At 46.1% G+C, this 27087-nt stretch overlaps 1 protein-coding gene across 8 annotated transcripts in view; it reads left to right on the top strand.

Moving 5' to 3' along the window:
• Positions 1-25231, top strand: part of TRAF2 (TNF receptor associated factor 2) — a 42712-nt gene extending 17481 nt beyond the window's left edge. For 5 of the 8 annotated variants that reach the window (XM_060251238.1, XM_060251239.1, XM_060251240.1 and 2 more), the window contains exons 2-11: positions 6272-6492; positions 7717-7795; positions 9427-9525; positions 13910-14071; positions 18699-18773; positions 20363-20437; positions 20985-21344; positions 21991-22168; positions 23593-23741; positions 24732-25231. In XM_060251238.1, the coding sequence (XP_060107221.1) occupies positions 6305-6492; positions 7717-7795; positions 9427-9525; positions 13910-14071; positions 18699-18773; positions 20363-20437; positions 20985-21344; positions 21991-22168; positions 23593-23741; positions 24732-24950 (1584 nt within the window). In that variant the 5' untranslated portion in view covers positions 6272-6304 and the 3' untranslated portion in view covers positions 24951-25231. The remainder of the gene's footprint in view (positions 1-6271; positions 6493-7716; positions 7796-9426; positions 9526-13909; positions 14072-18698; positions 18774-20362; positions 20438-20984; positions 21345-21990; positions 22169-23592; positions 23742-24731) is intronic. The other 3 variants (XM_060251244.1, XM_060251243.1, XM_060251242.1) reach the window with 1 other exon arrangement.
• The last annotated feature ends 1856 nt before the right edge of the window (positions 25232-27087 follow it).

Raw genomic sequence — 27087 nt, 5'->3', positions numbered from 1 at the left:
TGTTGCCTTTTAACTGGCAGTTACTTTTTAGGGCCTTTCCTAACCTTTGTTACCTGAGATCTTTTAAGTGGTATATTTCCAGGAGGTAGTGATAGGAAGGTGTGGGGCTTTGTGGAGTTTTACTCTGAGCAGGGAGTCCCCTCCTCCAGCCCCATAGATCTCTTCTTCTCTGCAGCCCTTGATCAGACAAGAGCCTTAACTTGGTGCTACCACTGTGGTTCTAGGGCTTGACTGGGTAGAACCCAGAGCACCTTCTTGTCCTCCAGGCAGTTTTTTCTTAAGTCAGGGCATGTCCTGCTGTATGACTAGACATGAAGGAACAAAAAAGACTATTTTATTAAACAAGTATGGTGATATAGTAAGTAGGGTGACTTTAGGAGAACACTTCAGCCTTCCAGGATATTCAATGGGTGACCTCAAAGTAGCTGTTTTACTGCAAAGGAATTTCAGAAATAGATGAGAATGGGAGATTGCTGAATTACATATTATTACAACTCAAAGCAATGGAATCCCCAGGACTTAACAGAGATATTGGCTTCTTATTTCACTACACATCCTAAGTCACTCAGTTTTCAATTATACCCAGAAATCAAACTTTGTTGGTCTTAAAGGTGCCACTGGACTCAAACTTAGTTGTCACATCTATTAACTCCTTTATTATCTGTATACTAATTTACTATTATTTATATGTCTTGTCTAATGTATTATTCCAATCTTAGCTGTATTTATTGCTCAGTTACTTAGGCATCTTGACTCTTATTAACTCTTCCTTGCGACTAGCCTCCCTTATCTCTGTGTAATATTTGAGAAAATTTGCTCAATGTATCTGAAGGAGCATACATACTAAGTTTCTCAGTTCTTGCTTGTATTTAGAACTGAACTTTATTTGACTTGTAGGTGCCACTGGACTTGCACCTCATTCTGCATCTCTGTATTTGTATACTAATTTACTGCCGTTCATGAATCTTTCTTGCATCCTATCTCAGCTATAATCACCGGGTGCTTATGCATCTTGATTCTGTGGCTGTTCCTGACAGCAGCCCCCCCCCCCCCCCATCCCACACCCTATAAGTTAGACTTGAGGAAGCAGTTTCAGTTTATCTGATCAAGTGTGCTTGCACACGAAACTGAGAGTAAAATCTCATTGGTCTTAAAAGTGCCACTGGACTCAAACTTTGTTCTGTGATATAGTAAAGTATGAGAACACTTATGAAGATAGGGCAGATGAGCACAAGGTATGCCCAGGGCAAAACTTGCTGAGAAAATAAGCTGCCTGGAAAACTATAAAGGTCCTGACCTGACAGGATCCCTATCAGTATTCTAATACTTGATCCTCATCAGGTCAGATGTGGTCCCGCCCCCGGCCGCCACATCATTGCTGCCCAGCTTCAGGGAGACATCTTCCTCTCTCCTGGTGCAGGGTCTTATACGCTTTTTGTCAAAGCTCTGTCTCCTCATCAGTGAATGGCTCCTTCTTTCCTCTCCTTTCTGCCCAGTCCAGTCCAGTTATTATTATTATTATTTATTGCATTTGATTAATCGCCCTATCCCGGCTAGTGCCAGGCTCAGGGCAATGTACAACAGTTCTGAGGCTTGAAGGGTGCTTGGGAAATGTAGGCCTGAAGGAAAATTTGCAGTGGTCTGGGCGTGAAGGAAGAGCTGCCTTGAGGCTGATAGACCTCTCAGCCCTAGCACCGTAGCAAATGTGGATGGCATTAAAAAGGGATAAGGCAAATCGATGGAGAGATTGATTAAGGGCTTTTGGCTGTGATGGCTAAATGGAGTCTCCATGTTCAGAAGGAGTGTCACTCTGCCATTTGCTGTGAGAGAACAACAGGGGGCAGTGTTGGTTCTTCTGCCTTGTAACCTTTTGGGGCATTTGATTGACCACTGTGGAAAGCCAAGTGCTGGTCAGAATGACAGCCTCCAGATGGGATCTGGGGATCCCCTAGGATTATAGCTCAGCTCCAGACAACAGAGATCCGTTCCCCTGGAGAAAATGGGATGCTTTGGAGGGTGGACTCTATGCCATCCCTATCCTTCCCAGGCACCATCTCCAAATCTCCAGGAGTTTCCCAACGTGAAGCTAGCCACTCTCTCTCCCCAGCTCCTGACAGTGGCTAGGGGGACTTGGCAACCCTAAGTGCTGGACTAATGGACTATTATTATGGCTCTGTAGGGCTTTTAAGTTCTTAGATAGGGGATGCCAGAGTGGCCACCTCTGTTACCAAGTTCTGTTTCTTTTTAAATTTAAATACTAGATTTAAAAAACAATTCTGATGCTGGAAGGGAATATTAAACACAAAAGTTTATATTGGGTTTGATGGATTCCTTGTTTGTGGCTTTCTTGTGCCACATTGAAACTGAGTAGTGCTTGTTTTGGGCTGCTGCTGAGTACCTTTTCGCAAGCAAATTAAGGTGTGGCAAGGCACCGGGGTGAACACTGAAGTGTGGAAGCTTGCTTATCAAAAATATAAAAGGGAGATTCTCATGACACAGAATTCGACACTTACTGTGACAATGGGGAACCTGCAAAATTCAGAGGACATTTTTGTCCTCTCTTCTTTACAGCTTGTGGCCACTGCCAGTGTTTTACTCCTGACTGTTTTGTGGCGACTTATTTTTTTAAACTAGCCTTGTTTTTCAAGAAAGAACCATTGTGGTTACTACGGTCTTTGTCAATAGAATAAAATTAATCTTCCATCACCTCGGTAGATGCAATTGCCGTGATCCTACATATACCACCATATTCTGTAATTTATTGGAGTGCCTGTAGGATTCTGGATGCTGTACATGGTCCTAAAAGGGGTAAACAAGAGATCTTTGTATTGGCTGGGCTACTAAATTACAGAAGAGAAAGTGGAAGATAAAGAGGGAGTTTTGACAGTCTGTCTGGTAGCCTGTCCTGTGAGACTGGCACATGTGCAGCATCCTGAGGAGGCGTGTTCTCTGGGAATGAAGTGCCAGCAGTTTGGGAAGCAGGAGGTGAAGGGCAGGGCCTGGGCTGGGCTGTGTGGTCTTGCACTGTGAGTTATGTTGGGCTAGAGAGTATTGGTGGAGGATTTGTTGCCAAGTTTTCAATTAAATCCTGTTTAGCTTGTAAGAGCTGATGCAATCCTAATCAGCAGGAGGATCCAGACCTTGGGGCCTGGGAAACTGCTTCAGCAGCACAGAAAGGCCATATCAGCAGAGCGTAGGCCCCTGATTATGATCTCCCTAACTTGCATTATCTCAAATACCATCTGCAGGAGAGGGGAGGAACAAACTTCTCAAAATATTTCTGCTTTCTGGAGGATTGGAGAATGGTATGGAAACACGTCAATAAAGACTGAGGGTGACCATTGGCCACCAACCCCCCTCCCTCTCCCCCAAAACCCCCAAATACGTGGGATCTAGATTAGATCAAGCATGATAAAGTGACTAAACTAAGGCTGTCATTCTTTGGTCACATCATGAGAAGACAAGACTCACTGGTAAAGTCAGTAATGGTAGGAGATGATGAAGGCAGTAGGAAAAGAGGAAGACAAAGTCTGAGATGAGTTGACTTGACTTGCATTCCGTTTTCAAGACTTGACCAAGGCTGCTAGCGTGGGATGCTTTGGAGATCATTAAAGTATAGGGTTGCTGTATGTTGGAAGTTATTCGATGGCACATAACACACACATACATGCAGGGGTAAGTCAAATTGAGATTCCACCTCAAGAGCTACTCAGCTTGTACCTGGCCAGCAGTGCCAATGATGGGATTTGGCTCTCCAGTTGCCACCCCCTGCACTGCTGCCAACCTACAGCACAGCGAGAGGTGGCAACTGGTGAGCTGACACCAGCTACTGTTGCAGTTCAAGGGTTTTTGTGCTAAGTAGCTCCCATGCCAGATAACAGCTGTGGGGAATTTGTGCATAGAGAATGTGCAGAGTTGATAAAGAATGTGCAGAAGTAGTGGAAAGATGGATAAAAACCAACTACCCTGTCCTTGTATTAAGCTTGTGAGAGGCTGCCTTTGTCTCTGGAGATTCCAGTTGCTGGTGTAACATGTGATTTTCCAGCTGTGTTATTTTGTTTCAAACAATTTTTATTAGTAACATATGGTAGTATATTCAATTTTCTTACATCATTAATAACTACTTTTTTCCTCTATCCCATATATTACTTTCTACCTCCCCCCGTTACTTGACCCCCACTGGTGTACTATACTTAAAACATTATTATTAAAGGTACCCTTAATTAATAAGAACCAAAATTCATATCCTCCTCCCTCTATCCTCATAATCAAAAATTGTCCAATGTCCTTTTATTTGCCACTCTTTTTCTACGTATCTTCTGAACTTCTTCCACTCCATCTTAAATACTTCTAAATCATAGTCTCTTAAGGTTCTTGTTAACTTGTCCATTTCACTCCATGTCATAACTTTTACAATCCAATCCCATTTCTCTGTTATTTTTTCTTGCTTCCACAACTGCGCATACAGTGTCCTAGCAGCTGAGAGCAAGTACCAGATTAAAGTCCTATCTTCTTTTGGAAATTTTTCCATTTGTAATCCCAACAGAAAAGTCTCTGCAACTTTGTTAAATTCGTATCCCAAGATCTTAGAAATCTCTTGTTGAATCATCTGCCAATACATTTTCGCTCTTTCACAAGTCCACCACTTATGGTAGAAAGAACCTTCATGTTTTTTACATTTCCAACATCTGTCCAGCATCTTGTTATTCATCTTTGCCAACTTTTTAGAAGTCGTATACCATCTATACATCATCTTAAAACAGTTTTCTTTGATACTCTGACATGTTGAGAGTTTCATAGAGTTCTTCCACAAATATTCCCATGTATCCATCTGTATTTCTTTATTTACATTAATTGCCCACTTAATCATTTGAGATTTCACTACATCTTCCGTAGACCATTTTAAAAGTAACTTATAAATGTTCGAGATTAATTTTTCATTATCTCCAAGCAGAACTTTTTCCATTTCCGTTTGTTCTCGTCTTATTCCTTCAGTTTTAATATCACTTTCCACCAAACTCTTTATTTGTTGCATTTGAAACCAATCATACTTATAATTCAGCTTCTCAGCAGTTTTCAACTCTATTTTACCGCTTTGTATTTTTAATAATTGATTGTATGACATCCATTTTCCCTCTCCTAGCTCAGCTGTTATTTTTATTACTTCTGCAGGCACTATCCATAGTGGTTTTCTCTCATCGCCATATTTCTTATACTTCATCCAGATATTTAGCAAATTACTTCTTACGTAATGGTGAGAGAAAAAACCATCCATCTTTTTCTTCCCATAGTACATATAAGCGTGCCAACCGAATTTAATTTTCCATCTGTTATTGAGAGATCCTCAAAGAGGCCTAGAATGGCTGACACCTTTTCTTGAAAGACAGCTTGGCCATTACTTTTGCCACTTTGAGTAGCCTCCCTGGTTGTGTTGGATTTGAGTGGGGTGGTAGTCTAGGAAACAGTCTTTGTTCATGTCGGGTGTTGGCCAAGAAGCTTAGCTAGTGCCTCCGGTGAACTCACTATGTGCACTCAAGAATGTACCTTGCAGGATCTTCTGCTGTGCTTCAGAGCAGAAATTTACTGTGAGGGCAGGAGTGCATGTGTGCAGGTATGTACAGGGTGCTGCTTAGTGTGCTGCTTATTTGAGTTACTATATGGAGCTAATCTAGAGTAGAAGAAGACGACGACATTGGATTTATATTCCGCCCTCCACTCAAGAGTCTCAGAGCGGCTCACAATCTCCTTTATCTCCCTCCCCCACAACAGACACCCTGTGAGGTGGGTGGGGCTGAGAGGACTCTCACAGCAGCTGCCCTTTCAAGGACAACTTCTGCCAAAGCTATGGCTGACCCAAGGCCATGCCAGCAGGTGCAAGTGGATGGTTAAAAGACCAAGCTGTGAACCAGGAAATCCCCAGCTCAGATGTTGGCTCTGCAACAAGTGAATTCAGCAAGTGATCTTCAGTGAGCTGATGTGTATTACTCCTCATCCTTCCCATCCCAAATAGATTATGGAGATAATAGTACCAACAATCCTTAAAAGGTAGCCATAAGGAAAAGCTTTGGAAAGTGGCATCCACCAGTGGCATTTGGGGACATCCATGATGACTACTGCAGAATGCAGAACAACATCTTGAGCTTTTTGTTATCCAGCTTCCCAAAATACAGCACCAACTCTGCAGGGTCCCAAATGCAGCTGGGTGTGCAGGAATGCTTATAATTGAAAAACCCTCTTTGAATGAATTTTAAAGTGTTTATTTTTCTTCCAGTGTTTTGAAGCCCACTTGGATGTTCTGGTTCACATGGCAGCAGCAAACTTGACTCCCCCCAGCTCCCTGGAAGTAAACAAGCCGGGGTTTCCAAAGGAGATCCTTGGGACTGAGTTGGAGGGGAAGTACCTGTGTACAGAGTGCAGAAATATTTTGAGGCGGCCGTTCCAAGCCCAGTGTGGACACCGCTACTGTTCCTCTTGCCTGAAAAAGATCATAAGGTAATTGTACCTTCGCTTTGTATAAGAATAAGGCTTAGTTCATGCACACATGTGCGCTTATGGTGGGAACTGAAATAAACTTGTGCTCAACTGTCTGCTTTACATTGTAGCTGGCAGCTTGTTAGACTGAGTCTGTACGGAAAGGCACCCTGCAGGTAAAGAGCCAGCTTCATAAGATCAAGCCTGTATGGAAAGACTGTTTACAAACAAAAAGTTAGTATGTTAGGGGAAAGACTAGGCTAGAATCCTCCATGATATTGCTAGTCTTTATACACAGAGATTTTTTTTTTTGCAGAACCATTTAATCACATCATCTGTGCACATCTGCTATTTCAAATGGTGCAGTCCAGAAACAGACACACTTTTGTTTGTGAACTGGGCTAAAGTTCCAAGTAGACTACTAGATGGCAACATGGTTTATCTTTGAAAGAATGGGAAAGATCTAGTGTGGTTAGAACATCAGACTAGAACAACACTGCTGAGTGGGGTAGCATTGGAGCAGACTGTAGGTCCCATTCATGGCCTCTGCCCACAATGCTGCTACCTTTTTGTCGCCAGTTGAAAAAACTGTTAACTGGCATTTCTTGTCCCCCATGGGTGCCAATTAACAAAGCTGCCAATAAGTGGAGAGTATGTTTTTTGCATTTTGGGGCAGTAGAACTCAGCTGCATTGGAGGCAGCCAATAAGTGTGTTTTTTGCATTTTTGGGCAGTAGAACCCAGCAGCTTTGGAAATACATTTTTGGTGGAGGAGATGGTGAGGTGCAGGCATGCAGTGCAGCTGCAAGCAAAGGACAGTGCAGCTGCAACAGATGCTCAAGGAAGTGACTACCTTGCCTATTTATGCTTACCTGTACTGGTCATCTTGTGGCCTGCTGATGGCCTAGAAGGAGAGAAGCAGTGCTCTTTTACGCAGGGAGAGAGAATTGGTCTTCCACAGACTCTTCTGGCTTGCCACAGGTGAGCTGCTAAGCAACTCTCTTGAATCACAGATAACTCCAGGAGCTATGCCAAAGGCTGTTGAAGGATGAAAGCTTTACATTTTGTGCTGCATGATAGGAGTGACTTGTGTTTCTGAACCTCTGCCAGAAGCCTGTTCTGGAGTGATGGTGACAAAGGCCTGCAGTGGCCACTGTGGTCTACTTTGCTCTATAGTTGATTTTGAGATTCATCCTGAACATGCCATAGGTTTTCATGCTTCTGACTGCTTTGTTTTCTCTGTCAGCTCTGGGCCCCAGAAGTGTGCAGCCTGCATTCAAGAAGGAATATACGAAGATGGCATTTCTATCTTGGAAACTAGTTCGGTAAGAAAGTGAATGTGAAGATGCTGGAAGAGGTTCCCCTTTTCTCTGTGCAGCAGTAATAATGTAGCAGATGATGGAGCACTTTTGTTTATTAGTTGGAACACATATGTGTTCTTAAGGCAGTCTTTACAGCAACCCAGTGAGGTAGTCTGGTGCCATTCACGGGATCAGCCAAAATGGCAAAAACTGTGAACTTTAACTAAATATACTCTTTTAAAACATACTTTTATTATTCCTATTTTTAGATAGATATAGAGAGGAATATATTAATAATAAAGGTATGTTTTTAAAGAGTATATTTAGTTAATGTTTATGGTTTTTTCCTTTTTGGTTATTTGCTTCCATGATACTCCTTATACCAGGGGTGTCAAACACGTGGCCTGGGGGCCAAATCAGGCCCTTAGAGGACTCCTATCAGACCCCTGAGCAACTGGCAGTGATTTGCTTCCTTCTCCCTCTCTCTCTTGCTTCCTTCTGTAAAGCAGCTTGCTTTGCAAGGCTTGCTCAATCACACAGGAGCTACAGAGCAAACCCTTTATTTTCTCCATTGGCTGAGGCTCCTCTCTTGGGGAGGAAATGAGGGGGAGGCAGAGCTTGGTTTGCTAGGCTCTCTCAATTGCACAGCAGAGCTACTGAGCCAAGCCTCTCTTCCTTCTGCTGGCTAAGGCTTCTCCCCCTCCTGGTCCTCAGGGGAAGGAAGGAAAAAGCTGGAGCAGTTTGAACACTGAACGTGAATAAATGCTAAATGTTACACAAACTCATTACTTGTTGGCCTCTGTTCCTTGCCAGCTGATCTTATTCCCCTACAATTCAAGATCTCTTTTTTTGGGGGGGGGGACCTGTGGAGGTTCTAATCCTGGGACCTGAGGGATGGCCATGAACACAGCTGGTTTTGGGAGAGATGCCAGTGCTCAGGGAATGGATTATTGCAATGGTGCAAGTGAAAAAAAGAGTTTAACCAGCTACTGGCATCTAACCCTCACAAAAGAAGAAGACCATAGATTTATACCCTTCCCTTCTCTCTGAATCAGAGTCTCAGAGTGGCTTACAATCACCTTTGTCTTCTTCCCCCACAACAGACACCCTATGAGGTGGGACTGAGAGAGCTCTTCCAGAAGCTGCCCTTTCAAGGGCAACTCCTATGAGAGCTGCAGCTGATCCAGGGCCATTCCAGCAGCTGCAAGTGGAGGAGTGGGGAATGAAACCTGGTTCTCCCAGATAAGAGTCCATGCACTTATCCACTACACCAAACTGGCTCTCTTTTGCAAAGAGGGGATGGAAACGGAGTGTCTTCAGGCATGCAGGCCAGAGTAGATCTGGCTGTGAACTATGACCCCCATAAAAGCTTGCAAGGCTAGCCTGTTCAGTGGTTAGAGCAATATTGCTGTGCTCCCTGCAGTAGATCAGCCTAGCTTCCACTTTGGTTCTCCCCGTGCCCCAACTTGATAGTGTTGGACTGAAATGTGTGGAACATCTGGGAGAAGAGGGTAGTTTTGAGAAATGTTCTTCTCCCCTTCCAAGTCAGATTTCTGACAGAAGAAGAAATGCTTTCATCATGGTGCTGAAAATTCATTTTTTCTCTCTTTATATAAATATATGTATATATATTTTGTTTTTTGTTTCCCTTTGAGGCTTTCCCAGATAATGCAGCCCGACGGGAGGTGGAGAGTCTTCCTGCAATCTGCATCAATGAGGGCTGTGCTTGGAAAGGGACAATTAAAGAATACGAGGTAAAGATCAGAACATGACTTGGTTGGTGCTTTCTGTTTCCTGGTAGTTGGTGGTACTTTGTGGCAACATGCCAGGAATTGGATTCAGACTACTGGGAAGGGTGCAGCCCTGTCAGTGTGAGTGCTGAAGCCATTTGGCCAGGGCTGTGCTTAGCTGAAACTGGGCAAGGGCATATAAAGCATACAGAATGTGGCAGTGGCCGCAGAAACCTAGTTTTCTAACAATTTTTGCTGCAGGGTGGCTTTAAAAAAAAGATCAGATTTGTTAACTGCATTTTGGAAAGTGCATATTGGCAGAATTTGCTGTGATTGCTAAAGTCTCTCCTTCCTGAGATAAGAGAAATTATGCAAACAGAGAGCATTGTGCAAATGTTTGATTTTTATAAATCAGTGCTTTTTTTGTTTGTTTCTGTAGCCCAGTGTCCATGTGGTACTTCATTTAACTTGCTGCCCTAATCATAACTATGCATTATTTCTGACTACACATTGTTTTGTTGGCTGAAGGGGCATCTTATATAAAGTATTCTAGCATTTCCACTAATTTTTAGCTTTTTTGTGGAAGGGTGTGTACACGAGCAATTCTATTGGAAGAATTATTGCCTATGACAAACGTTGCACATATTTTCCACCTTTTGTGATGTGCTTTCCAGTCTCCCTGCTGTCTTAAACACCTGGCTACTTTTCTCTTTGAAATGTTTCCTTTTGTACACTGAGCAGGCTCTCTCTTTGTCTGAGCCATGGCTCAGCACATGCCTTGCACACTGGCTTTATAGATTCTTAAGAACCCGAGAGAGCTTCTTCCAGTCCAAGTGGATGGTAAGGTGCTGGCTTAGACTGCCCACGGGAGATCATGATACTATTCTTTGGGGAGAGGTTGGAGTTCATGGCTAAAGGTGGTGTAATAGATATATTTGCATGTGTATATTCACAACCATTTGCCCTGTTCTTGCATAAAGTAGGGGTGTTGACGGAGAAAGGTGTGTGCATGCAAAGAGGACAAAACATTCTTTCCCCCACCTCACCCTGCTGTGCTTCTTACTCAAATGTATCTCAGTGTGTTTAAAAAACAACAACAATGAAAACTCCCCCATTTTATATATACGTGTGGTATAGCAGTTATCATGTCAGATGAAGATCTGTGTTGAGATCCCCACTTGGGCCTAAACCGGAGTGTCCGGCCCAACTTGTTACAGGATTGTTATGAGGATTAGATGGGAGAGGGAGGAACCTGAGTTCCTTGGAAGAAACCTGAGTTCCTTGGCAGCCCTGAGTTCCTTGGAAGAAAGTCCGGGTAGAAATGTGGTAGAGAGATGAGCAAATTTTGGTGTAGTGGATAAGTGTGCGGACTGTTACCTGGGAGACCCGGGTTTGATTCCCCACTTCTCCACTTGCAGCTGCTGGAATGGCCTTGGGTCAGCCATTCCTAGGAGTTGTCCTTGAAAAGGCAGCTGCTATGAAGCTTTCTCAGCCCCACCCACCTGAGAGGGTGTCTGTTGTGAGGGAAGAAGATAAAGGAGATTGTAAGCCGCTTTGAGAGTGATTCAGAGAGAAGGACAGGGTATAAATCTGCGATCTTCTTAAAATACATGTGACTGCCCTTATTGCCTCTAGTTTCTGCCTCGGTGGGAGAGTGCATCTTTGGCATGAACGACTGGCCAGGGTCAGTTCCTGGCCTTCTAGGGCAAGGGATGCTGGTGAGCAGCTAGCAGACCAAGCTGACAGTACTGTGCTTATAGTGGCTGTCAGGCCCTCTCACAGACAGCTCCTCCTTGTATCCAGGAGATGGCATAGCAGCATCCCTGAGAACCGTCGCTTGAGACTCTCGGCTCCTGTGGAGTGGCTTGCATTGGCAATGCCCCCACCCTTCTCAGTTAGGACTCAGAAGGAAAGCCTGGGGTTCATGTGGCCGGAGAGTTGTCGGAGGGCTAAATGCTGTGTTTTGCCAGAGTTTGACCTGTGGACTGTGTTCAGGCTATGTTTGGTTCATCACCAACCGATTTGTGTTCTGTCTGTGCAGCCAGCAGCACATTGCATAACTGGGTGCCTGCACTTCCAGCTTGGAAAGTCCCTGGCGGAGCTGTTCTCAGCTGGGGCCTCCTGGAAAGTCCCTAAAAGTTGCCTCGTTACTGGCTTTGAGAGAGCACTTCTCTGTGGCCTCCGCACTGACAATCAGAGACTGTGCTTGTTTTCCTTCCACGTAATCTGATATTGGTGGGCGGTGAAGGGAAACGGCCCCTCAGTTTGAGACGCTAGTTTGGCTTCTTCCGTTGGCTTAAGTTTTGCTTTCTGTTCAAAGGGAAGCGAGATCGGCAAGGATTGCATTTTAAAAACGGTGCTGAGATCACACTGGGCCTTTTGATATGTCAGAAAGCTTCCTGGTTGCTGTAGGAACCATTTGAATGCATTATGGGCTTGCTGAGAGATGATTCGCGTTGAGGTTTTTCCTGCTGAGCTCTTCATTGCTATTTGAATTTGGAAATAACTGCTGTTTCTAGGCTGTCTGCAATCCAAGTAGCAAAACGTCTCCTCTTCCTTAGATATGACAGGTGATGCATGTGGCTTGACCAGCAGGTAGTGGCAGGACAGTTTTGTGCATTCTGTGCTGTGGTAGTGGGTCAGAGCATTTCATACCCTTCATAGAGTGTTAGAAGCTTGAAATGAGTGGACAGAGCATGGTCAAATCTCACAGGCTGTGCAATACATCCAGGAAATGGGTCTCTGGTGCTCCTTGTATTCCTGCATCTTCCTCCCCTCCTTTACCAGTCTAGCAAAACCAGAATAATTCTTTTGGGGCTAGGAGAAAAAGCAGTAAGGAGGGGGCTGTAGCTCAGGCACCTGCTTTGGTTGCAGGAATTCCCATGTTCAGTCCTTGGGATCTCCAGTGAAAGGACGTTAGGCAGATGCGTGGATATATGCTGTTATCCATAGTGGACAGGACTAGATGTTACCTTTGAAGCTAGCTGCATCTGGGTTCCCCTGAACTGATTTGCTTTGTCCATAGTCACACAGCACTGTGGAGAACTGATTTTTCCAGCACTATAGGGGCCCAGTTTGGATTGCCACCCCTGCACCAGTAAAGGGTTTCAGCATGACCTCGGCATAATTTTCCTGACCCCAAAAGGCCTGGGGGAGGGGCATGATGCACAAGCACCATACCTGACTTACTAAAAAAGATGATGTCTTGTTTTAGCCTATGCTAGGTGGATCTGTATACTGATTTGGTACAAGGACAGTTCATAGGAGTGTGTGGCTGAAATCCTGCCCCCATTGCTTCTCTAAGGGGGAAGAATGTACAGCTCCCTCTTACTAGCAGCTGGTGACAGAAGGTGTCTTGCTGTTGTGCTTTGGTACCTTAGTAAGATTCGAGCCCACATCAGCCTTAGTTTTGGGGCGTAACCAAGTAGCACTCCTGCATGCTTACGCTGCTTTAGACTGATAAAATCGGCAACGTGGGAGGTAAGTTTTGGCAGGTTTCAGAATAGATATGGAACATATAGGTGGGAGTTGGAAAGCCCCAGTCAGCGAAGACTCTTTTCCCCCCCTCCCCCCCCTGCTGGTCCCCACGCTTTCCTGCAAGCCAATTTCATAGTGTCAGAATTAGAATTTCACCAGGCTTGACCACCTGCCTCAGTGGGAATGGCATGTCACAAGCCAGGGAGCTTGTTTTTTTGGGAGGAAGGAGGGGTTGGAGCTCAGGCTGGCCTTCAGTCCCTGGCGCCATCACTGCTAGGATCTCTGTTGTTAGTCTCGTGGCTTTGTAGAAGGCTGAGCAAGTTACACCAGTCCCCTGTCTTCTTGGAGGGCTCTTTGGGGTGGCGGGGGGCTCCTTAGTGGTGGTACCAGTGATTAGCCAGGCCTGTGCTGCTTGCCATCTTTGCCACTGGCCTTGTTGCTGCAGCCAGGGTTCTGGGGGTTCTGTTGTCTCCCCGCCTCTGCCCCCCCTTTAAAATAAGGGCTGGTTCACACATATAGGAGATTGCAGCAGCAAGGACTTGAGATGGTAGAATGGACAGCACCGCTTCTGAGCACAGGCCTGCACTGGCTCTATAAGCAAGAGGACTCTGCTAGTGGATGGCGTTCTTAAAGCTTGAAAGTGGTGCAGTGCATGCTTCTGCATCCTGCATGTGTGAACCAGATCTCCAGCCCACACAACCCTCGATTCCGCCCCTTCCCTTCGGGTGGCCCGTGCAGACCTGTGTCGTCATTTGTGGCTCCCTGGCAGCTTGCAAAGGAGCCTGGTTCAGATGGGACATCAAAAGGTGGCACCACCTGTGGGTACCTTTTCCTTATTGCAGATGGCCAGGCGAACAGCAGCTTGTGCGCCTGATGTCAATCCATTTCTTTTGTCCAGCTGTACTGAAGTGTGCTGCTCATTTTACCACAGAGCTGCCATGAAGGGAGCTGCCCGTTCATGCTGGTCACCTGCCCGGCATGTCTGGGCATGGTCAGGCTGAATGGAAAGGAGCGCCATTCCGAGCGGGAGTGCCCTGAGAGAAGCCTCAACTGTAAATACTGCAAAGTCCTTTTCTACTTCCCCAATATTAAGGTATGCATGAGAGCTGCTTTCTAACCTCCCTCCCCTGCAAGCCCAGTTATAGTGCTCCACTGTAACCATCTGAATATGCTGTGGGGGCCCCGGGAATGTGTCTTGCTCGAGGTATTGTGGGGAGCAGCAGTGGGAAGGGGAACTGCCTGTGCCAAGTTGGTGTAGAGTGAGAAGTGGGGAGACTCAGGTTCAAATGGCCAATCAGCTGCAAGGCCCTGTCCTGAGCTTCATGGAAGAAAATAAAAATAAAAATGTGGTAGAACTGAATTCAGTTTATGAGCTCCATAGGCCCTGCAGCGTACTTTTGCTCTTCCAGCAGTGGTCTCTCTCTCTCACACACACCGTTTCCCACTGCAGAGGTTATTGTTTGTTACCAGGGATCAAGAAGTTTTGGCTTGGCTTAGGAGTCAGCTTTCATGTATGATTTCTGTTGGCCCTTGTTCTCTCTGAGACCTCTGCCCTGCAAGGAAAGCTGTCTGCCCTGCTTGCTGTCTCTTTTGTGGAGTCACTCTGGGGTGTGCACACTTGTGCAATGCTAGCACAGAGTCCTAATTTATTCCATGTTGTTGATATCTCAGTGATACTGTGGGCAAGATACCTTCCCACCAAAGATGTATGGGCATTAATAGTCTTCACAGACCATTAACCCATGCAGCATGGAAAAGGTGGATGGTTTTGATCATGCCACTATATAAGGGTAGTGCATTTTACTTCCCCCATAAGAGTGAATGGGGCAATACTTACCCTTGGGAACCCTGATCATTTTTGGCCACTGTGTGACACAGAGTGGTGGATTGGATGGGTCACTGTCCTGATCCAACATGGCTTCTCTTTTTTTTTTTAAATCATAAAACTTTTATTTATCGATTGCATGTACATTACTAAATTATACATATACAAACATAAACATACAAAACCCACCACCCAACCCTCCACCCAAGGAGCTTACAAGGCTTCACCATAGCACAATTCCGATTTCCTCAAGGTAAGTCCAATACTTTTTATTCAAACATATAAATAGCACCATGTCTTTCTACAATCTCGTATATTACCTCCTCTTAATCATACAGTTAAAATGTCCATCTCAGCTACATCAAATAACTTTTGTAAAAACTCTCCCCTGTCTGGCAGTTTAGAGACTTTCCAGTATTTCGCGTACAAAATTCTCGCGACAGTTATTATATGCAGCAACAGTTTCTTCTCTTGTCTGGGTAGGTTCCCTTTATACACATTTAGTAGGTATAGCTCTGGGGTATGTTGAAGCCTAGTTTTTAATATTTTTTGAGCCCATAAATGGCTTCTCTTATGTTCTTATAGTCCGGGCATCATCTCTCCCTTCAATTGTATCCCCAAAGACAGCCTGCTTACTTCAGCCAATAAATGCATAGACCCGTCCTGGGTTCTGTGGCTCGGTCATGCTAGATGAAATATTGAAAGAGTGGTACCACAGCACGGAGAGTCAGCTTTTATTTTATTTTTGCCCCATTCGCAAAGTTGAAATTTATTTTATTGTCTTCTGCCAGTGTGGTGCGAGAGCCAGTGTGGTATAGTGGTTAAGAGCGGTGGACTCTAATCTGGAGAACCGAGTTTGATTCCCTGTGCCTCCACATGAAGCGTGCTGGGTGACCTTGGGTCAGTTACAGTTCTCTCAGCCCCACCTACCTCACAAGGTGACTGTTGTGGAGAGAGGAAGGGAAGGTGATTGTAAGCTGCTTTGAGATTCCTTAAGGTAGAGAAAAGTGGCGTATAAAAGCCAGCTGTTCTTCTGCTATTCTGTCAGTGAGGGATGGCTAGCAAAAAGGACAGAAGTGGGTAGTAGCTGGTCGTGTCTTAAGTTATAGATAAGAGGTACTGCTTTGCTGACCAGAGTTACCACATGGGCTCATACTGTGACAGGTAGTCCTTTAAGTATGCATCCCCCAGGTGGTGAAGAGCTTTCAAAGTCAGCACAAGCACCTTGAATTAGATCCAGAAAAACTTCCCCCATGACATTTACTCCCATGAACCAATGAAGAGATTGCAAAATGGGAGTAACATACTCCCAATGGCTACTCCCTTATAGCAAACAGACTGCTCCGTTGTATGCTAGCTGACGTTTCCAGGTTGTTTTGAAGGTCCTGGTATAGTAATCAAGCTGCCAGAAATGTAGAGTGGAATCCAGCAGGCAGTGAATAGTTTACTAGGCTCAACTGGGAATGTTTGGAATTTTGAATGCTACTGCTAATTAATTAATTCCATTCAGTCCAAGCACAGCATTTACTTGTCGTTGTTTGTGGCTGTTCCATTGGTTTATGCACACGTTCTGGGCTGCATCTGTTGCTCTATTGTAGTGCATTTAATGTGCAGCTTTTCTAACTGCTTACAGAATTTTCAGTGATGGGTCCGGGAGCTACTTGAAAATGAATAAGGAGGGGTGCATTATTTTTTTAAAATCTTTATTAATTAAAATCTCTAAGAGTTATCAATAATGAGATGCAAAGAGAAGAGTCCCAACCAGTAGTATCAGCAGCCAGGCACAAACGCATCAATCTTGTCTTGCCACTTGGGATTTTTTGTTTGAGAAGGACTCTTGTGTGACTTAAAAAACTTGCACCTTATTGTTGTGCAACTGTTGCATAGCCACTGAATTTTTGATTGGTATTAATGGTTTACTATGTTCTATAACAGAAATTATGTTAATGTTGTGATATGTGTTGTCAAGTTGTTTCCAACTTGTGGAGACCCTATGAATTAATGGCCTCCAGAATGCCGTATCATTAACAGCCTTGCCTCAGGTCTTGCAAACTGAAGGCCGTGACTTTATTGAGCCACTCCGTTTCATGTTGATTCTTCTTTTCCTACTGCCTTCCACTTTTCCTAGCATTGTTCTTGTGTCTTCTCATGATGTGACTAAAGTCTCAATTTAGTCATTTTAGCTTCTAGGGAGAATGCAGCCTTGATTTCATCTAGAGCCCATTTATTTGTCTTTTTGACAGTCCCTGGTATCTGTAAAACTCCAATACTACATTTTAGATGAAATTATATTAATATAGATCCTAAGAACTGTCATTAAATGCATAACATCGATAAATATTAATATAAGCACTCACATTTATGGTTGCTATGCATTTATTATTGGCAATGGTTCTCAGCAGCTGTGTAGGATGTTTCAAATATCCAGTATGCTTCATGAACAGTTTTTTGAGAAATTATTACACTGGCCTTGTAAGGCAGGCCACTAATTATTCTCATATGGCAGATATGGGGGTGGGGGTTCAAGTTGCAGTGAGTCTAGTGGATTACTGTGGCCGCTTTGAATTACGTTGTCTTTTTTGAAGAAGTGACTTGCATTTCCCTTTCTGTGTTAGAAAACTTTTCTTGATTTTCCTGGTGCTTGGCATGGTGGCGGTTGGGAGGCAGGTGGTGGAGTTTGAATAATCCTTTAAATGGACAAAGGGAAAGGTTTTTCACGGCCAGGAAGACTGAGGTATAGAAATACCTGTTTTTGAAACAGCAGCTTGTGTGGAACAGACACATGCAACATGTGACCCAGCCAAGCCAAACATGGTCTTCCCAGGGTGGGGGGCAATGAGCCTGCTGTATTGCTGAGCAGGCCGTCATGTGTGATCAGACTGCATGTTCTGTAGGTCTGATTTTGAGGGTAGCTGCTTTGCCCAAATAAACCATCAGAGATGGAGAGATTTCTGAAGAAAATGGGGAATGTCAAGCTCCTGACCTGTTGCAGAAAAAAAAGTAATTGCGCAAGCCCACTCCCCAGGCTTGTCATTTGTAGTTTTCAGTGGCATGCAAAGCATAGGGTTCCCTCAGGGAAATGGTGACCTGGCAGATGTCTTGAGATGGTCTGTGGAAGGTTGCTGGTTCAGTACTTAGCATCTTCCCCAGGGAGCAGCTGCAGGTCCTGTAGGCAATTTAGAACTGGATAGACCAGTGATTTGAATTGGTGCAAGGCAGCCTATGTAGATGGCAAAATCAGATCCTGGTTGGGCATAAGCATAAAAGAGGCTGTTCAGTGCTTTCTATCTTTTTTTTTGAAATCTCTTGTCCTTGTACTGCAAGTGCTGTTCTGGCAGAAGAGCAAACTTGAAGCACTGGTTTGAGTAGCTTCTTGGAATCCACCTTGGAGTTTCCATGTCAGCGGAATCTCCATTACTGAATTCAGAAACTGACCTCTAGTCTGAATTTAAAAAATATAACCCTAGCACAGTTGTATTCATAGGATGACAACTGCCCTGCAGAACAAACCAAAGGTCAGTCCAGCCTAACAGCAGCCAGACAAATCTATCACATTATTATCACTAATGCTTCGAGGAGCATGCAGACTTGAGTGTATGAAAGCCATCTCTATTTTGTCCTCTGCTTCTGCAGTACACTGCCTATGAACATGGAGGACGTGCCTAGAGCTTTTAGACCAGTGGCCCATCTAGTCCAGTTTCTGGTTTGCTCAATCTGATGTCTTTTGGAAGCTCACAAGCAGGGAAGTGGAAGTCAACAGCCTCTCCCTTGCTGTTGCCCACTCAGCACCTGGTGTTCAGAAGTATCTTATCTTTGTATATTCATTCTACTAGCTTGAATTACTCTCTGTTAAATGGTTTAGAATATCCTTGCTGTGTTCTTTCCTCCCTTGAAGGCCCATGATGAGGTGTGCCCAAAATTTCCTCTCACCTGCGAAGGCTGTGGGAAGAAGAAGATCCCAAGAGAAAAAGTGAGTGGTGCATGGCATTTTCATCCCTTGTATGTTGGGGGTTGTGGTAGCCCTAATAAGCTAAGCCATTGAGAAGCTGAGCAGGTTTGTTGCTTGGATGGGAGACCACCAGGGAAGACTGGGTCTGCTATGCAGAGCGTGGCAATGACAAACCACCGCTGCTCGTCTCTTGTGTCGAAATCCCCATGTGAGGTGGGAACTCCATGGGATCACCATGAGCTGGTTGCAACTCAAGAGTATACAGCTTTATGTTGGGGGCTGAAAAGAGTTCTTTGTGAGAGGATCTAAAGGAATACATCTGACCCCTACTTTCTCATACGTACATCATAAGTATAGCTGACATTGTGTAGTGGCCCAAGAGTGTAATGTGAGCCAGGAAGTCATGAGTTCAGATGTTGCCTCCACATGGAATTCAGCAAATAGCTTTGGGCAAGCCAGAGGTCTGTGCAGTAGTCTCCTTGCAGATCTCTGAAATATGGAAGTGACCATGTGGACACACCTTACAAGGTTGTTGTAGAGATTTCTGTGATGAGCGTTTGCGGAGGTCTTTGTAACGTGCTGCACATAGACTTAACATTTATTGTTAGTTCAATAGTAACAATGCGCAGCATTGCATACATTTTTTGCTTCTGCAGTGTTACTCCTTTGCTGGGTGGTAGCCAGGGCTTTTTTTGTAACAGGAACTCCTTTGATTAGGCCACACCCCCTTGATGTAGCCAATCTTCCAAGAGCTAACAGGGTTCTTATTACAGAGCCTACTGTAAGCTCTTGGAGGATTGGCTATATCAGGGGGGTGTGGTCTAATATGCAAAGGAGTTCCTGCTACAAAGCCCTGGTGGTAGCTCTGCACTTTTGTAACAAGCAGCATAGACGGGTAATCCCCCTGCATGGTAAAGATTTCCTTCTGTGCAGACCTCAAGCTGTGGAGTGTGCTTTCTGTAAACTTTTGATGCCCCAAGCCTGGACAGCGAGAGTGTGTAGAGTGGATCTGTGTTTGGTCTGATGTGGTGCAATTCATTGGCAAAAAGAATCAGTTGAACTGGTGATATATTGGATCTCAGATTTTTGTCATAAATTCCCTAGGGGGTTACTGTTAATAACGTGCCCTGACCTGGATAGCCCAAACAAGCCCAATCTCATCAGACCTTGGAACCGAAGCAGGGGCCAACCCTGGCAAGTATTGGGAAGGGAGACCTCCAGAGAATACCAGGAGGCAGAGGCAGGCTATCAAGCCACTTCTCCGAATGGCCTCCATGTCCCAATAGGAGTTGCCAGAGGTTACCATAACTTCCAGTCACGTGTGCACACACAAATGCAAGAAATACCAAAAAAGGAGAAAGATCCAGTACTGTAGGGAGTTTACACACACACACAAATATATATACGCACAGACATACATATCTGTGTTCACATATATACACAAACATGAGAAGAGCTTGCTTGATGACATTAGACAAAGCTGCATTCTCTCTGCATCAGACCTACATCAGCAATAAGTGGAAAATAATTCTTAGGCTTTAGAGCACCGGAAGTATTGTATGAATGCATATATTATGATTTTGCTGGCTATTCCCCTTCTTCTTTTGCAGTTTCAAGACCACATCAAATCTTGTAGCAAATGCAAAGCACCTTGCAGATTCCAGCCTGTTGGTTGCACCGAGGTGGTAAGCACCTGACCTATTCTAGCTGTGTGTGAAAAAGGTGGCAGTCAATGGCTCAGGGCTGCATGCATGCCTCAAAGGGGTGGGGGTGCAGAAGGGAGGACTGAACACCTCTCCAAAAAGGCTGAAGACTGGAAGAAGTGCCTTGCAGACCAGGCCAAAAGCCCGTCTTCACATACTGGCCAGCCAGAAGACCTCTATGAGAGAACACCTAAGTAGAACCCAGTGGGGATAGCCCTTTCCTGTCCCTCAGCACTTGATACTTGGAGATAGCCTGCCTCTGAACATGGAGGTTCTGTTTAGCTTTCATAATAATTTTTCTTTGTTCCATAATGCCTGCCTTCTGTTAGTTGTCTCCTGAGCAAGCTGCCCCATATTCTTACCTTTAAGTGTTAGTCCATAAGGAAGATTATCAGCACCCCTTAACACCTTGTTCCTTGACCTGTTGTTCCTGTGTGCTGCTCAGTTAAATCAGGTCAAGTGCTGGGTCATCTCTTGGTCTTTCCATCTCAGAGAGGAGTAACGAGGTTTGTGTTTCTGTTTTGCGCAGATGGAAAATGAGAAGCTGCCTGACCACGAGAGCAAGCACATGGGGGAGCATCTGTACATGTTGCTGAGTTTTGTGCTGAGCCTCGGGACTGAATCCAGCAAGTTGCAGTCCCTGCCGGGCCTCCCGACAGCTGAGGGCAGTTCCACTCTGTTAGGGGGCAAGCCGCTGGTCTCTGAGTCAGAGATTTCCAGCTCTTTAGAACTGTTAGGGAAGTGTGAAGCTCTGGAAAGGAAGACTGTGACCTTTGAGAATATCGTCTGTGTGCTGAACCGGGAGGTGGAAAGGGTGTCTCTCACAGCTGAGGCATATAGCCAGCAGCATCAGCTGGACCAAGAGAAGATAGAGGCGCTCAGCAGCAAGGTCAGTATTTGGTTTCCTGAGGCTCTGCTCCACGGTCCCTCTGTGCCATCTTGCCATGTTTGCTTGGGGCAATCACAGAACACATCAGGCATTCTAGGCTGTATATAAAACACAGAAACAACACTGAGGTGGGCCTTCCAGGAAGTCAAGATGGGGATGAAAGTTATAAGTCAAGGTTTAAAGAGTCGGTGGAGATGAATTTGTAACTATGGAGTATTCTGATGCTGCAAAAACCTATAGAACATGGCATCATCTGCAGGCTTCAGTAATCTTAAGCATATCTACCTTTTTTAAAAAAGAAAAGAAAATCAGTTTTCTAGTCACGATGGTGGGGAGAGAGGGGGTAAGTGGTGCCTACTGAAATTCTTGGAGCCTTTGAACTTGCTGAATAAGCTCTCCTGAAGTTTGGCAGAAGGGCTTCAGTACCCTGTTATGGCACCTTGTTTCTCCTTGGGAATATAAGAAGCAGCAGAATAAAGCATGTTTTGTTTGTATAATGTACACAAGGCGGCTGAATGGATTGCAGTTGGGCTGGTTCATGGGACTGTATTTGGGGGAGGGGAGAAGAAGGCAACTTGGTTGATGATGGAGTTCGCAAGCTGAATTGAGCCTTTCATGGATTGGGTTTTCTTCTTCTGCGACTCAGGTTCGGCAGCTAGAAAGGAGCATTGCGCTAAAGGACTTGGCCCTGGCTGAGATGGCCCGCACAGTTCAGGAGATGGAAGCGTCGTCCTATGATGGCATCTTTATCTGGAAGATCAGTGACTTTGCAAGGAAACGCCAGGAGGCGATAAACGGCCGCTCGCCAGCCGTCTTTTCTCCAGGTTGCTTGGCAGAAACTGCCTCTCTGAATTCCGGGGGGTGGGTGTGGCATTGGAAGTGTTTCTACATATTGCTCCATGAGCTGTTGACAATGATTCAGCACTCTGATTTGTAAAATGTTGTCGTGGACCAAGAGGTGGAAGCCTAGGGCATCTGGTGAGGGAAGAGGGCGCTAAAGAGAGAGTATCCTCTAGCTACTGGAAGCCTCTCTTAGGCTGCCTCATACTGGCTTCCCCCTGAAGACTAGCAGCTCAGCAGTTGGGATTGTCCCAGCCCTTTTATAGATAGAGATGTGAATGCCTTGCAGGTATTGGAGTGGATGTGCCCTTTGTGTTCTGTTTGTTGGCCCACAGTGGCTGACCACTGTGAGAAACAGAATGCTGGACGAGGTGGACCACTGATCTGATCTAGCGGAGTTTTATTTTCTTATGATTACATTGTGCCCCCTCCTGTTGACCTTTTGTATAGCTTGTTCTGCTTCTGCCAGGCCAGGGGCATGGAATTTCTTACCCACATGAGGCAGCATCGGCACTATCTTAAGAGACTGTACGAGCAGCTGACTTCCTCCATAGTCACTGACAGTTCTCTAAGGGGAACCCTTGTACCCCAGTGCAGCCCCTTTCCTTTCTGATCACTACTTAGGCCTGTTTTTTCTGCTAACTGAACATGAAGCTTTCCTGTACTGTGGCAGACCATTGGCTGACATTGTCTGCACTGACTATCTGTGGCTGTGCAGGGTTTTCGATTTTTCACTCCAGCTGTTCTCTGATCCTTTTAAAATGAGATTGGTTCTGGGACTTCCTGCATGCAAAGCAGATGCTCTGCTGCCAAGCCGCAGCCCTTGCCCCTTTTGCTTTTGTGTGCTCGGAGATGAAGGCTCTGCTTTGTTTGCATGAGGTCCCCAGTTTCATCCCCTGGCATCCTCTCCAGACAAAGATTTGTAGGTAGCCTTGCCATGCCTGCCACCATGGAGAGCAGCTTACACACACTGCTAGGCTAGAGGGACTGATGGCTTGACCTTGCCCAAGGCACCTTGAGAAGTACGTTAGCTAATATGTACAGCATAGTTTTAAAAGTACAGGTAGGGCCCCTGACATAGTGACAGAGCTCTTGCTTTGCATGCAGGGACATCCGTGTTCAGTTTCTGACATCTCCAGTTAAAAAGGCCTTGGGGTAGCGGGCTGGGAAAGACCTTTCTCTGCCTGAGACCTTGGAGAGCTGCCGCCAGTCAGAATGAGAAATCCTGAGCTAGCTGGGCCAGTGGTTTTGACTGGGTATATGGCAGCTTCATGAAGGAAGCCAGCGGAGACAGTGTTGATGGTGCCTCTTGTTCCCTTCCACCCCACCCTGCTCCAGCACTGCTTCTGGTTTCTTGCTATGCGTGGCTCGTTTTAATTATTTCATATGTGTTTTTCTTCTCTGCCAGCATTCTATACAAACAAATATGGCTACAAAATGTGCCTGCGCATTTACCTCAATGGGGATGGCACGGGGCGTGGTACCCACCTGTCCCTCTTCTTTGTGGTGATGAAAGGACCCAACGATGCCCTCTTGCGGTGGCCTTTCAACCAGAAGGTAAGTTTTAGGAAGGGGGAGTCTGCAGAGTGCATGCAACACTCTGGGTGGTTTCAGGTAGGAACACACAAAGCACTGGGATTAAGAGAATGAGCTGGGAAAGCCCCTGGTTTAAATCATGTCTAGGAAGTTTACTTGCTAGTTGATCTGGTACGAAGAGCTTGCCTCACTGCATTTCCTGCCCTGATATAAAGGACTAGAACAAGGGTGTCAAACATGGGGCCTGCGGGCCGAATCAGACCCCCTGAAGGGCTCTTATCAGGTCCTTGAGCAACTGGCTATCATCTGCTTCATTCTCCCTCTCTTGCCTCCTTCTGCATAACATCTTGCTTTGCAAGGCTTGCTCTGTCACACAGGTGCTACAGAGCAAAACCTGTATTTTCTCCATTGGCTGAGGCTCCTCCCCTGGGGAGGAGGAGGCAGAGCTTGTTTTGCCAGGCTCTCTCAATTGCACAGCAGAGCTACTGAGCCAAGCCTCTCTTCTATTGGCTGAGGCTCCTCCCCTTCATCCCCTGGGGAAGGAAGGAGAGAGCCAGAGCTTCCTTTGCCTAGTTCCCTGGTTCCCAGGGGAGAAATACAAAGAAAGTGCCTTTAAGACCAACAAGTGCCAATTTTTTAAGCATGTTTTTAAGTTTTTAAAAAATCTTTGTGTTTGTGTCCTTTATAAAGCTTATATCTCTGCTACCTGATCTTAAATAGGTACACACATGGTCTGGCTTGACATGACCTGGCTCAACAAGGTCTCATTTATGTCACATACCGCCCTCATAACAAATGAGTTAAACACCCTTGGCCTAGAATATTGCTTTGCCTTTTAAAGAAAAGGAAGTGCAGAGTTTGGGGGCTGCTGAGCTATGTGCTTGGCAGCAAATTCTGTGGTTTCACAGGTGCTTAGAATAGCCATGGCCGTTAGGATAGTTTGCCACGAATTAGAATTCCACCTTATTCCTCACCCCAGTTCCTTCAAGCAATTTTTGTCCCTCCCTGCAGGTCACCCTGATGCTGCTGGATCAGAATAACCGGGAGCACGTGATTGACGCCTTCCGCCCGGATGTGTCATCTTCATCTTTCCAGCGGCCTGTCAGTGACATGAACATTGCCAGTGGCTGCCCGCTCTTCTGCCCCCTCACCAAGATGGAGGCCAAGAACTCTTACGTCCGTGATGACACCATCTTTATTAAAGCCATTGTAGACCTTACGGGCCTCTGATGCCTCCTTTCCCCACCTGGATCTAGGAGTATAGAGCTGTCCCCCAGGCGGAGCTACAGTCCTCTGTATAGTCCCCCTCTGTGGGCAGCTGAGGAGGGGGCTAGGTGCCACCCCTGGAAAAGGACCTGTTCCATTTGGTGAAGAAAGCAGATGTTCCACTGGAAACTTTTGGTCTTGAAAATGCCACTCATTTATAGTGACCTATGTTCTTGGAGGGGCAGTGCCCTCCAACCCATCCTCAATGAGGGATCTGAAAGCCATGTGCTTAGCAACACAGAAAAGCTCTCAAGTCTTTTTTTGCAATTAATCTTGCAGTTTTCTGATCTTGGGAAGGCTGGAGAGGGACGGGTGCTTTTGAGTCCCATGTGATGATCTGGAGCATCTGCCAGAAGCATGTTCTTGGGGGTGGGGGGGAGGGTTGGTCTGAGCTATAAAGGTTGGCTGTGTCAGCAGATTGTCTTGCACTTTTGGGAGATGATGCTTCAGAAGCACGTGGAGGGAACAGGAAAGTATCCCCTGCAAGAGTCCTGCAGTGGCTGATGAAGGAGGACTTCTCAGTCAACTTAGGGGAAATAGTGGACTTTAGAAATGGTTGCTGGAGTGGATCCTGATTGCTAGTAGCTCTTCAGGCTGGGGAGGGGATAGGAGCATGTATTTTCCAGTGCTCCATCTGTGCTTCACCAACAGAGTGCCTTTGGACGGCCAGCTGCCAATACAGGACACTAAGGGTGAGAGAGGAAAGCTAAGATTTGGCTCATTAAATGCATAGATCTGCTCTGCAATGAGGTTCTGGGTTCCATTCCAATGGAATATAATTAGAACAGGCCTCCCCACCCAGTTTATTAAAAAAGAAAATACCGTGTTTTTCGCACCATAAGACGCACTTCCCCCCCAGAGAAAGTGGGGGGGAAAGTGTGTGCGTCTTATGGAGCGAAGGTACCGTACGTACCTTCCGGGGGGGGGGGGGCGATCCGCTGCCTCCGTCCCGGCGCTTCCCCGGCTGTGGAGGGGACGGCGTGCTTTCTCCCTTCCTGTTTGCATGGCTCCAGCTCTGACGCTTACAGCAAGCGCCAGGATCGCTCCCTCCGCCCTCCGATCCCAGCGCTTGCTTTAAGCATCAGCACTGAAGCCATGCAAACAGGCAGGGAGAAAGCACGCCGCCCCCTCCACAGCCGGCGCTTGCGAAGCGCTGGGTTTGCGGAGGGGGCGGGTGCTTCCTCTGTGCCTGTCTGCCTGGCTTCAGCTGCTGCTTATAGCAAGCGCTGGGATCGGAGGGCAGAGGGAGCGATCAGCATCAGCTGAAGCCAGGCAGACAGGCATGGAGGAAGTACCCGCCCCCTCCGCAAACCCAGCGCTTCGCGAGCGCCGGCTGTGGAGGGGGCGGCGTGCTTTCTCCGTGCCTGCATGCCTGGCTGGGAGACAAGCGGCGAGATCGCTCCCTCCGCCCCCATCGCAAACCCAGCACTTCGCAGGGAGCGATCTCGCCGCTTGTCTCCCAGCCAGGCATGCAGGTGCGGGGGAAGCACGCCGGCGCCTGCATGCCTGGCTGGGAGACAAGCGGCGAGATCGCTCCCTGTGAAGTGCTGGGTTTGCGGTGGGGGTGGAGGGAGTGATCTCGCTGCTTTTCTCCCAGCCAGGCACCTAATGGTCTGGAGCGTCCAATGGACCGAAAAATACAGTACCTACTCTGTTACCTGCTTAGTATTTCAGAGGTTAAGGCCAGGTTGAAGAGACAGGATGTACAGTGCAGGAGAGAACTACAGGAGTGTGTGTGTGTCTGTGGGGGATCATTACTAGGCCAGCCACTTGCTGTATACGAGTTGCTTGAAAACATTTGTCAGGTACAGGAGAAGAAAGTTTGCGGTTTGTATGTGGAGGGCTGTGTATTGTGAGCTCTTGTCCGGCTTTTTCTGGCCAAGCTACTGGGCATGGCAGATAAAGCAAATGAATAAATAGCTCAGGGTGCTAGGTCACCAACCTGTACAGAGGAGCTGTATGTAGCTCTGGTCTTCACATGTCCTGCTTGCCCCTCTCTTCTTGGGCCCGTATGATTTCAAGTATATCTTTCAACCGCTATGATTTAACCTCTGAATGGAGTGTGTGCTAAGCAACCTTTCGTTCCCTTCTCTCTTCAGTT

This window comes from Heteronotia binoei, chromosome 12 (assembly GCF_032191835.1).
Source record: "Heteronotia binoei isolate CCM8104 ecotype False Entrance Well chromosome 12, APGP_CSIRO_Hbin_v1, whole genome shotgun sequence".
Classification (NCBI taxonomy): Eukaryota; Metazoa; Chordata; class Lepidosauria; order Squamata; family Gekkonidae; genus Heteronotia; species Heteronotia binoei.
The sequence above is the reverse complement of the archived record's forward strand: the minus strand, read 5'-3'. Positions and strand labels throughout refer to the sequence as shown.